This window comes from Stegostoma tigrinum, chromosome 16, assembly GCF_030684315.1.
Source record: "Stegostoma tigrinum isolate sSteTig4 chromosome 16, sSteTig4.hap1, whole genome shotgun sequence".
NCBI lineage: Eukaryota > Metazoa > Chordata > Chondrichthyes > Orectolobiformes > Stegostomatidae > Stegostoma > Stegostoma tigrinum.
The window spans coordinates 52,334,473-52,347,589 of NC_081369.1; the positions used below are offsets into that span (position 1 = coordinate 52,334,473).

The 13,117-nt window shown below is 43.7% G+C and overlaps 1 protein-coding gene across 11 annotated transcripts in view; it reads right to left on the minus strand.

Moving 5' to 3' along the window:
• Positions 1-13,117, minus strand: part of gse1b (Gse1 coiled-coil protein b) — a 760,234-nt gene that overhangs the window by 61,953 nt on the left and 685,164 nt on the right. For 10 of the 11 annotated variants that reach the window (XM_048546473.2, XM_048546474.2, XM_048546472.2 and 7 more), the window contains one exon: positions 11,422-11,621. In XM_048546473.2, coding sequence (XP_048402430.2) covers positions 11,422-11,621 — 200 coding nt within the window. Of the gene's footprint in view, positions 1-11,421; positions 11,622-12,264; positions 12,348-13,117 lie in introns of those variants that run through there. The other variant, XM_048546481.2, reaches the window with a different exon arrangement.

The following is a 13,117-nucleotide window of genomic DNA, read 5'->3' on the forward strand; positions in this document are numbered from 1 at the left end:
GCAAACAAAAAAAATTCGGAAGAAAACCACAGGTTAGCTTGCCCTGACCCCAGAGGCCTTGCAATGCTGACAAGCAACTTTTGAAAACGGGTAGTGGCTGCATTTTCACTGAAGGGAAATCACATTTGGTGAACCATTTCCTCTCTCAAGAAATTGCCATGGTCCAGTGGAGGCGTGCACTCTAATAATTGCTGACCCCTCCTGACTGCATTGCAGTAACATGTCATATTAAATGTCAGTAATGTTATTTCTGAGCGGAGGTGTTGATCCACCTCGTTGCTGGCAAGCTTTTAGGCCCAAAATGTCAGCTTTCCTGCTCCTCTGATGCTGCTTGGCCTGCTGTGTTCATCCAGCTCTACACCTTGTTATCTCGTTTTTGGCTGCCTCTTGCAGCGAGGTTTCTGCCAGCATAATCTCTCTCATTCTTCCTTTCTCTCTCTCTCTCTCCACCCCCCCACCCCACCAGGCCTCCTATTTTGAAAGGCTAAAAGCATTCCAGTAAATTTTTGACGCTGCTGGGAGACAGGCTGTATCTCCCAGGAACCCTGGAAGCTCGGCCAAGCATTAAAAGTGACTCAGAAAATGTCAACAGAAGTCAAAATCAAAGTTCAGGGAACGAGTGCAGACCCACGGCTCTTTTCAATGTCAGGCCACTCGAGGAAATAAACAATTCAGGCAAAACACGACTCCAACAGATCAGAGAGGTGCCACAAGATGGCCCTTTCACTCTCTTTGAAGCAGACAGGCCTTTCTTCAGCAAAAACAAATCTAACTGGCCATTAAAATTCTTCCCAGTTCTCTCTCCTCTGCTCCTGAACAGGAGGAAAAAAAACTTGAATTTTTGTAGCGCCTCAGAATGCCTCATTGACTTTTAAAGCACAATGAGCTACTTCTTAAAGTGCAGTTGCTGTTTTAGTGAAGGAAACACAGCAGCCATGTTTTGCACAGCAAGATCCCTCAAACAGCAATGTGATAAGCAACCAGATGATCTGGTTCTGATGTGTTTCAACGATTGGGCCCCTTGCTAGGGTCTAGTTTCTTGCCTGAAAAATGTCCTTTATTTGTGACCTGTGTCAGTTTAAAAGCAGCCTGCCATCAATGATCCTTCCCATATCCACACTCGTGAGCTACCAGATGAGTCAGAGAGTGGGAAATGCTGGCTGGCTTCCACCTGACTAAATCTCGACTGCATGGAACCCATTATGGGCTGGGAATTGAACAACGTGCATTTATATAGCGACCTGACAGCATGAAACATCCCAGGATGCTTTATCAGAGGTGGAATGAACTTTCCCTGTCTGTATGACCGAGCCAGTCTCAGATAAGTTGCTGAGAAACTTTGAAGATCATTCACTCTTTCAGGATTCTGTAATTAAACCAAGGGCTGCCAACTATAGTTGAGAAGCAGAGCACTGTTGTGGGGAAATAGCAGACAGTGAGGTGGGGGTGATGAATTGGATCCCTCTACCAAATAAGCAGTGTCGGTACAATAGGCTCCTTCCTTGCTGTATCCATCTGTGTAACTAACAGTACACCTTGTTCCTGTTTTCCAGCAGGAACCTCTGGGTTTATAGGTTGCGCCTCTCCATTCAGTGAGGTGTCCCTTCTCGTTCAGTTCCACAAGAATGAAGAGTCCAAACGTTCCTCTCTATATTGCTGTGCTCACCATGCATGTGGCCATGTGGTGGGTGTGTTCAGATTGACACTCATTGACTCTGACTGGATAGATGTACAGAAGCTTACAGGCCTGGACAGAGTGGACATAGTTTCCACTGGGAGGAGTGGAGGGACAACACTCTAGAACTGGGATGAGGAGGAGTTTCTTCAGCCAGAGGGTGGTTAATTTGTGGTACACACTGCTGCAGAGGGGTGTGGAGACCAAGTCAATCAGTCTCTTTAAGACAGAGATTATTAATTGGTTAAGGGATAAAGCTCTGCAGGGATAAGGCAGGAGAATGAGGTTGGGAAACATATAAGCCATGGTCAAATTGATGGGATGAATGGTCTAATTCTGGTCCTCTATATTATGGTCTTATGGACACTTTAACAGGAGGACATCATGACTAAATCCAATCAAATATTCTTTGGCTCTTTGATGTACTTTGGGATATATATCGTTGTTAAAGGTGCTATGTAGGTGTGTGCTGTTGTCTTTGAGCTCAGCTAATGGTCACACATGAACTTTTCACCGGTCCCAGCAAATGATAACCCAAAGCAGGCAAACATCCTTTCTGGTCCAAGCTGTGTGATGAATGGAACCCAAATGACTACCTTAGTGAGATATAAGCCAGTTCTGAACAAGAGTCATCTTGGACTTGAAACATATGGTTTCTGTCTCAAACAGACCTGCTGAGTTTCTATGGCATGCTATGTTTCTCTCAGATTTTCAGCAGTTGGACTGGTTTTGCTTTAAAAACACTTTCTGCACAGACCAGGCATCAAGTCTGGAAGCTCATTGATGTAAATAGTTTGCTGGAAAATAGCAGAAACCCACTGAGACAGGAGCAAGAGGAAGACATTCAGCCCCATAAATGCATTCTATCTCTTTCATGTGATCCTGGTTACCTTGTATTCAAACTTCCCATCAGAACTGAGGGCTAATGAAACTCATGATTGTGACTTCAATGATGTCCTGAGGGCTGACTGAAATGCTCACTGTGCTAAAATTACCAATGGTCCTTTCTCTCTCTCTCTCTCTTCCTGTGGTTACTACAGCTTCCTGCCACAACAGCAACTTAGTGAGCAATCAGGTGCAGAGATTTAACAGAAGCAGGAAATGTCAGTTTGGGCGGTTCCCATCATGCATAGTGAGCAGACAGAAAGAGAAAAAAAAAAATCCCAGTGAGTCAAAAATGTGAAAAGTCAGTGGTTAATAAACTTAAACCAAATAAAGTGGGGTGAAGTCTGACAATGAGGGCACTATTTTACCAAGTGTTGTCCACCTGCTAAAAGCTACGCCTAACACCCCACTCCTCTGGCCCTGGCACCATCCCACGCCCCTAACACACACACACACACACACACACACACACACACACAAAAACAGCCTGGCTCTCTTCCCAAAGTGGCTGATCGCACCACCCCCTCCGACCACATCTCCTGAGATGCCTCTGGTTTAACATAGGAAAGGAGTTGGCCATTCAACCCACTGAGCTAACCAACCTGCTCGTTCACCGTCTGTCTGGGAGAGAGACGTAGCTAATTGTTATTGTTGTCAATGCAGATCTGATCAAGGTGCTTTATCTTCACACTGGCTTCACAGAATAGAAGCAGTGCATAGAATTTTACAGTACAGAAGGAAGTCATTAGTCTGCTCATGTCTGAACTGGCTCCGGAAAGGGCTACCTACCTAGTCCCATTCTTTTCAGTCCTATTTCTATAGCCCTCTAAATTCATCGCTTCCACATAAATATCCAGATCTTTTTCCATGGAATCCACGTTCACACTCTCCCATTCAGCGTATTGCAAAACCTGACAAGTCTCTCAGTAAAGAAGTTTCTCCTCACCTCGCTGCTAGCTCTCTTATTGATAATCTTGACACTGTGACTGCTAGTTACTGATATACCAAGTACTGGAAACAGAATATCCTTCTTTATAATTGTTCATAATTTCGAACACTTCAATAGGGTCACATTTTAATCTTCTCTGCTTTCAGGGCACTGCCCATTCAGTATTGATCGCTATTAGGCGCTAGGCTGATGTAGAGTCAGGAGAATGGGCAGCAACATTTGCAAACCACCAGGGGCAGAAGGGGATGGAGGGGGAGCTCCATTAATGTCAGAACAGAGTAAGTCTAGGAATTCAAAATGAGTGGCTAAAACATTAGCTGTCAAGGTGGTCCTTTAGGGCTCATGGCCATTTGTTGAGACTTTTTCTCGTGACCCTCAACAAACCTGTTGCTCCAACTTACACTAAAAACTTGCCTTATTTCATTTCATGACTGACTGTGGCATATTGTTTCTTTGCTGTCTGTTTTCTTCTTGCTGTCCAGTGCAAGAATCAGGGAGCATTCTATTAGAGAAATTGAGTTACCTTGTACAGCATTCAGTAAGAGAAAGAACACTACTGACATAGAAATATATACCTATATGATTTTCTTATTTCTCCTTTTCCTTCTGTTACCTTTAAACACCTTTTTACTCTTGTGGGAAAGGGCTTGGCATCTCCCCATGCTGGCTTGATGGAGACCCAAATCTCTTGTCAATGTCCTAGCCTTCCCTGACAAAATGAGTGCGTGGACCCTAAACCAACTGGGGCTATGGCTTTGGATAAACAGTAAGTGAGTATCCCTGGGTCTAAAATATTTCCCATTTCACTCAGCTCATCTCTCAAAAGGTAGCCAGTTGCCTCTTGTCCTTCCAGCCTTTGTTTAGTGCACTCTTTCACAGTTCAACTAAACATAATCCACAAGGGCAGCATAACCACAAAGAAACTTAAAAGCATTACCACATAGTTGAAGAGATCAGTGAACAAGAACGTTCTCCCAAAATACTACCCCAGTTTGTTCAAAACACAACTTGATTTGTTGCTGCATTCTAACTATGAACAGTATTTACAGTTGAACTGCCAAGCATAATATTGTTGCACCCAAGAGAAGACTAACAGACTGTTTGTGTGTGGTTGGTTTACACAGTATACACTCTGTCACTCCTTAACCATACACAAGACCTTACACTGCAGATTTTAACAGCAACATGCAGGGAATACAAACAGGGAACCACACACATAGGGCTAATGCAGCTGTCATATGGGCTATTTTCAGCGGTTGTCAAATTTGGACATTTATTTATTATACAAAAGTCCGTGAAGCCACTAGAATTATTCAGTGGATTGGCACCAATGCACTGCATGAGGAGTTGCAGTTAAGCTGATATGCTTTAAACGTAAGATTTGATTGGCACCAATGTGCGATATCTGGAATTCACTGTCACAAGTGCTCCCACCACTATCGCCATGGTTAAGACCAAACCAATCCAGCAGTGCTTCAACCCGCTATCACAACAGTTCTCAAAAGTGCCAATGGAGGAGGTCTCCCGCCAAGACACTGGGCTTCCATGATAATGATGATTGACATTAACACCATTTTACATTTAACTGAACCTTTACCTCAATGCTGATGTGCTGAAGCCTATTCCACCAGGCACGTGTTAACTCTGACTGCTAAAGTTGGCATGACAGCCCATAGCGTTTGGTTTCAGCTGGTTGTGGTGGACTGCAAGGCAATGGTTGCAAAGACTGGCATTCTTTTCTTTCAAAGGGGATCCATACCCAAAAAGGGGGAGAAAAGTGCAGGGTTGCAGAGAAAGAACAGAGAACTAAAACTAATTGGATAGTTCTTTCAGAAAGATAAAGTTGTCATAGTCCCACCAAACCAGAGGACGGCTCTCTCATTAAAGAGAGACAACTGGTGGTGGTTTAACCTGAGTGTCACCATGTGTCAGGTGAGGGGAGAGGTTAGGAGGGAGAGTCCTTTATGGTAACCTCAGCCAGTGCCAACCCCATTGGCATTCTCCTGATACAGGCCCAGCCTTCATTCGTACTGCTCCACCATTTTTCATTCTACCCGGGAATAAAGGAATAGATGTATGTAAAAAAGTTTTGCTGGGTGAGGTTTGTTTTAGTCCTTAGCAGCAGTGCTATTTCTTGATTGTTGGCTGATTTTTTGAGGTTCCCCTCTATTGGATCAAGTATTAAAACCTAAGAACTGACATTAGGCGATAATGGGATAACCCCAGAGCAGTGCTCCAGCTGCCACGGCGAATCACCGTGCTACAGCCTGACTGTGTTTCCTCAGCCCCTTGCAAGCCAGATTCAGACCGAGTATATGTTGCACTCCTCAGTTTAGTCAAAACCAGGGGCTCAATGTGTTACAGGCAGGAGGAGGTGTGAGTGAGTGAATGAGCTTGAACTCTAACGGAGGAGGGCAGGAAGAGGGCACCAGTTAGAGGTGAAGAGAGGAATGTGACCATTACTAATTCTTTCAACAAGTGAGATGGCAGGACATGTTGGATAAAACATGTCAAATCTTAGGTTTTGGTAACAGGGGCAGAGATCACAAGACCAAGACAGTTATGGAAAACTTTTAGACTTCTGCCTCAAATGAAGTAATAACTCCATTCCTGGGTGCCACCCTTAACTGATGGCCTAGTGGTATGATCGCTGGACTGTTAATGCAGAAACCCAGATAATGTTCTAGGGACCAGGGTTCAAATCCTGCCTTGGTAGATGGTGGAATTTGAATTCAATAAACATCTGGAATTAAGAATCTAATGACGACCATTAATTCATTGTCGATTGTCGGAAAAACCCATCTGATTCACTAATGTCCTTTAGAGAAGGAAACTGCCATCCTTACCCGGTCTGGCCTACATGTGATTCTAGAACAACAGCAATGTGGTTGACTCTTAACTGTCCCCTGGGCAATTAGGAATGGGCAATAAATGCAGCCCAGCCAGCGATGCCCTCAGCCCGTAAATGAATAAAGGAATAGAAAAGTTGAAGAAATGAGACGGCTTACTGAAGAGATTCACAAGAATGATTCCAGAAATGAGGACTTTCAGTTTCATGGATAGATTGGAAAAGTTAGTACTGTTTTCCTTGCAGAAGATAAAATTGAGAGATTTGATAGAGGCATTCAGACACTTAAATGGACTGCACAGTGTAGACAGGGAGAAACTGTTCCCGATGATGGAAGGATCAAGAATGGGAAGGCATAGATTCAAGGTGATTCTCAAAAGAATAGGGAGATGAGGAGAAAAGTTTCCATGTGGCAAACAGTCAGGATCCAGAATGCGTTGTCTGACAGAGTGGTGGGGATAGATTCAATCAAGGAGGAATTGGATTGTTGTTTGAAGAGAAAGAACATGCAGGGTTATGGGGAGAAGTGGCAAGGAGTACAACTGTGATGAACAGCTCTTTCAGAGCTAGGGGAAGCACGATGGATCAAATGGTCTCCTCCTGTGCTGTAATCTTTCTACGATTGTTGAAGTGAAGACTGTCAGACTTGAACTGACCTGTGCTGAATGACACAGCTCTGTACCAGAAACGCAGTCTCATCAACAAACTCAAGGAGATGGGTCAAACTCATGTCACTCACCAGCTGTATACAGTGACCCATGGAGATATCACGTGATAGATAGATACGTCTCTGCTAACGTAGACTCCAGTTTCAAATGCATGATTGCATGCACTTCATAATATGCTTGAGGTGAATTTGTTAAGTAGAGTTGGTGGGCATGAGGGTAGTGTATCACATGGACAATCACAAGGCACTTGGGGGGAATGTTAATCATGCTCTGTGCAAGCTAGAACACCCTTTTAATACAGCTATTTATCTATTTTGAAAGAAGACCATTTAATATTTCAGGTCAATCTGTTTCCTGTCCACAGTCGTTACCTGATTTCCAACATCTCATTTCCAATTTCAGATTTTCAGCAACTGCAGAATTTGTATGTTAATTCCATACCCTATTTCACTAATCACTGTCCTACAACTTGAATCTCCTGTCAGACAGAGCTGTGAGGAAGCTGTTATGAATTGCTGAGAGTGCTCTGCTACGTTGACATTGCCATTGCTTCAAACATTTTTCACACTTCAGTATAATGGAGCAGCAGAAATAGCACTCGCAATCCAACACTCACTGGTGGCTCAGACGGGGAAGTCATGTTGTGTTTGGTCACTCGCTGCGATATTGAGCCCACCTGAGATTAGAGTGAATGAACTGATTTCGATTGGAGGCCGTTTTCGGACTGGTACAACTAGCACATGAAGTCCCTTGGACTGGAAAACTGCTGTCTAGGGACTGCTGTATGAAAATATGATCATTACCTCTTTTGTGAGGTTACAGCAGCCTGCTGAACTATAAAGACAGTACAAAACCATTTGGCCACTGTACTTGATGGTCCTTATGCATGACTCCTCCTGGACTGACCTATCCCCTCCCTAACTCCTGACCTCCACTCACCTTTACTGGCTCCATCCCTGCCTCTTTGACCTGTCTGTCTCCTCTCCACTTATCTTCTCCTCTATCCATCTTCTATCCACCTCCCCCTCTCTCCATATTTATTTCAGAACCCCCTTCCCCTCCCCTATTTCTGATGAAGAGTCTAGGCCCAAAATGTCAGCTTTCCTGCTCCTCTGATGCTGCTTTGCCAGCTTTGTTCATCCAGCTCTACATGACCTCCCACTTTTAGCCGACTTCATCGAATACACTGACAATCCTTTCTTGCACATGCGTTCATCTAGCTTTTCCTCAAATGCATCAATGTTATTCTTTATTTTTCTATAGGATGGGGTAATTGCTAGCAAGTCCAGCATTTCCCATCCCCAACTGCCCTTGAGTTGAGTGGCTTACTAGGGCATGTCAGAGGGCAGCTGCAAGTCAACTACATTATTGGAGTCACATGTCGGCCAGGCTGGGTAAAAATGCCAAATGTCTTTTCGCATAGACCATATATGTAGTAATTACCTGGTCTGCATCACTGAGACGAGCTTTTATAACTACAAGCTAGTTTAAATATTGAATTTAAATTTTACCATCTGCCAAGATGGAATTTGAATCCATGTCCCTAGAACATTATCTTGGGTCTCTGTGTGACTAACACAATGACGTTGGCACTCTGTCACCACTTTCACAGCTAACCTCTGTGATACAAAGGGACCTCGGAGCAGGAGGAGGCCATTTGGCTGTTCGAACCTGTTCAATAAGATCAAAGCCAAGTCAGGGTGTGGCCACGACTGCACTTTACTGTCTGGCTCCTAGCTTTGGAGCGTCCTGCTGTGGGAGCATCCTGTCTACATCCAGTCCATGAAGACCTTGCACAATCTCAAAAACCTTGATCATGTCATCATATCGTTTCTCCAGGTTCTCTTTCCTAGAAGGAAGAGCACTAACCTTTCTCCAGGTGCGGCAACCTCTTGGTTCTGATGTCATGCTGAAAAATATCTTTATCTGAACTTTCTCCATTATATCCATACACCTCCTGCATAAAGCTAAATGATTGAAGTGATTTGTAAATGAACTGACAACATTGAACACTGACAAACTGTGGAGCAGTCAAGCACGACAAGTCATTTCCAATTTTCTTCTTTAAAGAGGAGTAATGAATTGCTTTTTGGTTAACAGTCTTGAAAGCTGGGAGCATCCGTGTGGAATTGTATCCATGTACAAGGCAGCACTCCTGAGAATGGATCGAAGGGGAGGTGCTGAAGGCTTCAAGCAGAAGTTCAAGACACTCATGAAGAAAGCACTTTTCTCAACAAAGATTTCACTTCCCTCGGTTCACTGCATCAGAGCAACTGAAGCTGATGCTGCCATTAAAAGCCTTCCATAAATGATGGTAACATTTAAATTTAGGAACCCCAAGAGCTTTGTAAAATGGAACAATTTACTGCACCTCCAGGGCATCAGAGCTTCCTTCTCTGTTCTTGGAAGAAATCGTTTGCAGAGCTGGTCCTGGCTGGGTTCGCTAAACCAGCAGAACAATGCTTGCATCTTTTAATTTAAAACGCAATGAATGTCTGACAGATGAACCAAGAAACTTCAATGCACCAATAGATTCTTCTCTTGATTAGATTACCAGAATGCAAATTAGATAAAGGCAAACAAATTCTGCTTGTTTTTGGACCCCAGAGAATCAATTATTCTTTGGGAGAGAGCATAAAAAAAACAAATATTTGCATCTGCTGTTTTCCATCAAAATTATGAGCATCTCTTTGTCATAAGCACTGCCACCTCACTATCAGCTTAGCTCACCTTATTATGGCAGCCTTCCATGCACAGACTGAGACTGAAGACAACTTTTATTACTCTCCAGCATCTGAACCGATTTGCTTTATTGAGCAGTATCCTAAGAAGACAATTAGCTGGAACACTGACTGCTGCTGTTCCCAGTCTACTTGGATAATAATTTGATTAATCCATTAAGAATGGAGTCGTGCAGTGCATGCATTCACTTGCACTAATGTGGAAATGGATGGGACTCCAAATGTCGACTTCCTCTTCAACATCACACAAAGAGTTAAAACCCTCGAGAGCAAGGCAACTAATATCAGCATCTCCACGCAAGCAGAGCTGGAAACTGTCATTCATTCTGATAAATACGAAAGCTTGAGCCTAAGACCTTAGAGCTGCCGACATCCTCAGGATAGATCCTCACCCATTTCAACAGCTAATCCCAGACAGTAAACAGGAGCTGAATTCATCAGGCTAGAGCTCAAGGTCAGAAGATTACCCCAAAATGCCCCCAACTGGTCAACATCACACTGCTTTTGCAGGAGTTCAGAGTCCACATTTTGGCTGCCACGTCTCCTGCATTGCAAACAGTGACTACACTTCTACAAGTTATTGACTATAAAGTACTTTGAAACACGATCCGGACATAAAATGCCCAGTGTAGCCGACAGCAGAGGAACAGGGTTGGCCCCAATTGCCGATTCCAAATAAGCAATGTAGAATCCCTAGAATATCATAAACCCCCTACAGCGTGGAAGCAGGCCATTTAGCACATTGAGTCCACACCGACCCTATCCGACCCAACGCCATCCCCCTGCTCCTATCCGTGTAACCCGGTATTTCCTGTGGCTAATCCATCTAGCCTGCACATCCCTGAACACCATGGGTAATTTAACATGGCCAATCCACTAACCTATTTGTCTTTGGACTGTGGAAGGAAACCAAAACATCCAAAAGAAACTTACGCAGACATGGGGACAACAAGCAAACTCCACTGTCACCCAAGGGCAAAATTGAACCTGGGTCCCTGGCACTGTGAGGCAGCAGTGCTAACAGCCGTCCTTCTGTCCCATCTCACACATTCAAAAGGGAATGAAAGAAGCTGAGGATTTGAATTTCATTACTAAACCAATTTTACAAAATAAATATTCGAGATTGATTTCAGTACACTATCCATTTTTCTGACTCTTTCATGGTTGGGGGGTCGGCTTGGAAAGTCAACATTTGTTGTCCATCCCTTAATATTGTTGAAATGAATGGCTTGCTCGGCCATTTCAGCGGCTAATTAAAAATCACCCACACCACTGTTGGTCTGGAGTCATATCTGGAGGCAGGACCAGGTTAAGCATAGAAGGTCATAGAGTCATACAACATGGAAACAGACCTTTCAGTCCAACCCAGTCCATGCCAGCCATAATCCCAACCTAAACTAGTCCCATCTGCCATGAAGATTAGTGAGCCTCCAGGGTTTTTTACTACAATCAGTGGTAGTTTTACTGTCAGTATTACCAAGACTAACTTTACAATCCAGATTTTACCATTTGAATCTTAATTCCGTCTGCTGCTTCATTTGGATTTGATCCCATGTCCTTGGAATACTAGTCCAGTGGCATGATTAGTCTACAACATCTTCCCCAGATCCTCAGGGCTTCAGACTGAACTGTCCATTATATTTCCATGTACTCACCTGCCTGCTTTCACTCCGCCAAAGCCCATTAACAGTTTTGGTTGGCGCGATGGTCACCACAGGGGGAGTACTGGGAACGCTGTGACCAGCTGTCGGGACAAGGATGGGTCCAATTGGGCCTCTTTTGGGTGTACTGGCAGGAGAGCTGTGATTGGTTGCTGGGGAAGAAACCGGTGAGGACTCACTGCTTATTGAAGAACCTGCAAAACAAACAAACAGACAAAACAAAATGTTGCAAACAAGTGTCTGGTTTCCAAAAGCACCAATTTATGCCACCACTTATGTTGCTTAGCCAGATAACGCAGCAGCTATTTTCCACTTAGCAAGGTGAAACACATTAACAATGATACAAGTGACTTAGGACAGTACTGATCGTGAGCATCACTGAACTATCAAGTCTTCAAATAATAAATGGAAGAAGGAAGAATGTCTAACTGTATTATCCCTCTCACTGTTACAGTGGATCAACAGCCTAGACTACAAACTCTTGGATTCAGAATTACACCCAACCTTCTCATTCAGGAAGCAAAAGCGTTTGCGACTGAGCCAAATTGGTGTTTAAACATTGAAGCCAAATTTAGTGGGTGAGGGAAGTTTATGTGTCCATTTGGTCACACATCCATCCCATTTATGGGATTCTGGTGCACCCCACTCCAAAGGAGCATAACCGTTTCCTTTTGCCTCTGGTGAAGTCTTTTTCTAGCCCTAGCACTTGTGAGCCCTCGAAGAGACCTACAGGTTGCAAGGTTTGAAATGCAGATGCAACAAGGTCGGAAGGCCCTTCATTGGTGAAATTTTTGTTGAAGTGGATTTGCACTCTATCAAGGATTAGGTGTGACTTACATTCTGCTTGTAATTGTGTAATATTCATTACACTCATGTAAGGATTGACTGGACCCTCAGCCAGAGAGAGCTGGTGCTCCTTCTTTTTGGGAAAGACTTTGCTACCGTCCACAGCCCCCAATTCCAGCAGTTTTTCAAGGCAGAGTAACTAATCCGATGACTCAGGCTGTGAAAATGAAGAGAAATCAGATTCAAGCAACATGGAACCTGAACTCAGTTTTCAGGAAGTTGAATTTACATTGGAAATAAGCAGGAACAGCCAGAAATCTCAGGGCATTTGCTTTGGATGGTTTGTGGGTTTTTTTGTATGTGAGGCTTAGGCTCGCAGGCAACATTGGATGTTCGATAGAAGGAGCAGCAGTGAGCATAAATCACAAACACAGGAAAGAAAATATACCAAGGTAAATAAAATGTAGAACAGTGATCATTTTTCCCCTCACATTATATGCTGTTTGATTCGAAGTCGGTCACTGTTGAAATGATGTATGATTGACAACTGACCACTATGTCCATGTTGTCTTCAGAATTCTGCCCATCTCTTCAAAAAGATGAAGAATCATGACTGGCACAGTTCCATGATAATCCTCCAGTATAGTGTCATAGAGATGTACAGCAAAGAAAAGGGCCCATTCGGTCCAACTTGTTCATACCGACCAAATATTTTAAATTAATCTAGTCCCATTTGCCAGCATTTGCTCCCCCCCACATATCCCTCTAAACGTTTTCTATTCATGTGCCCATCCAGATGCCTTTTCAAAATGCAATAAGTTAGCCCTAGGCTGGTGTTGTCCATTTAAAGTCAGTGGCTAGCCTCAGCTGGGGCACGGTGAAACCAACTTCGTCACATGTACCA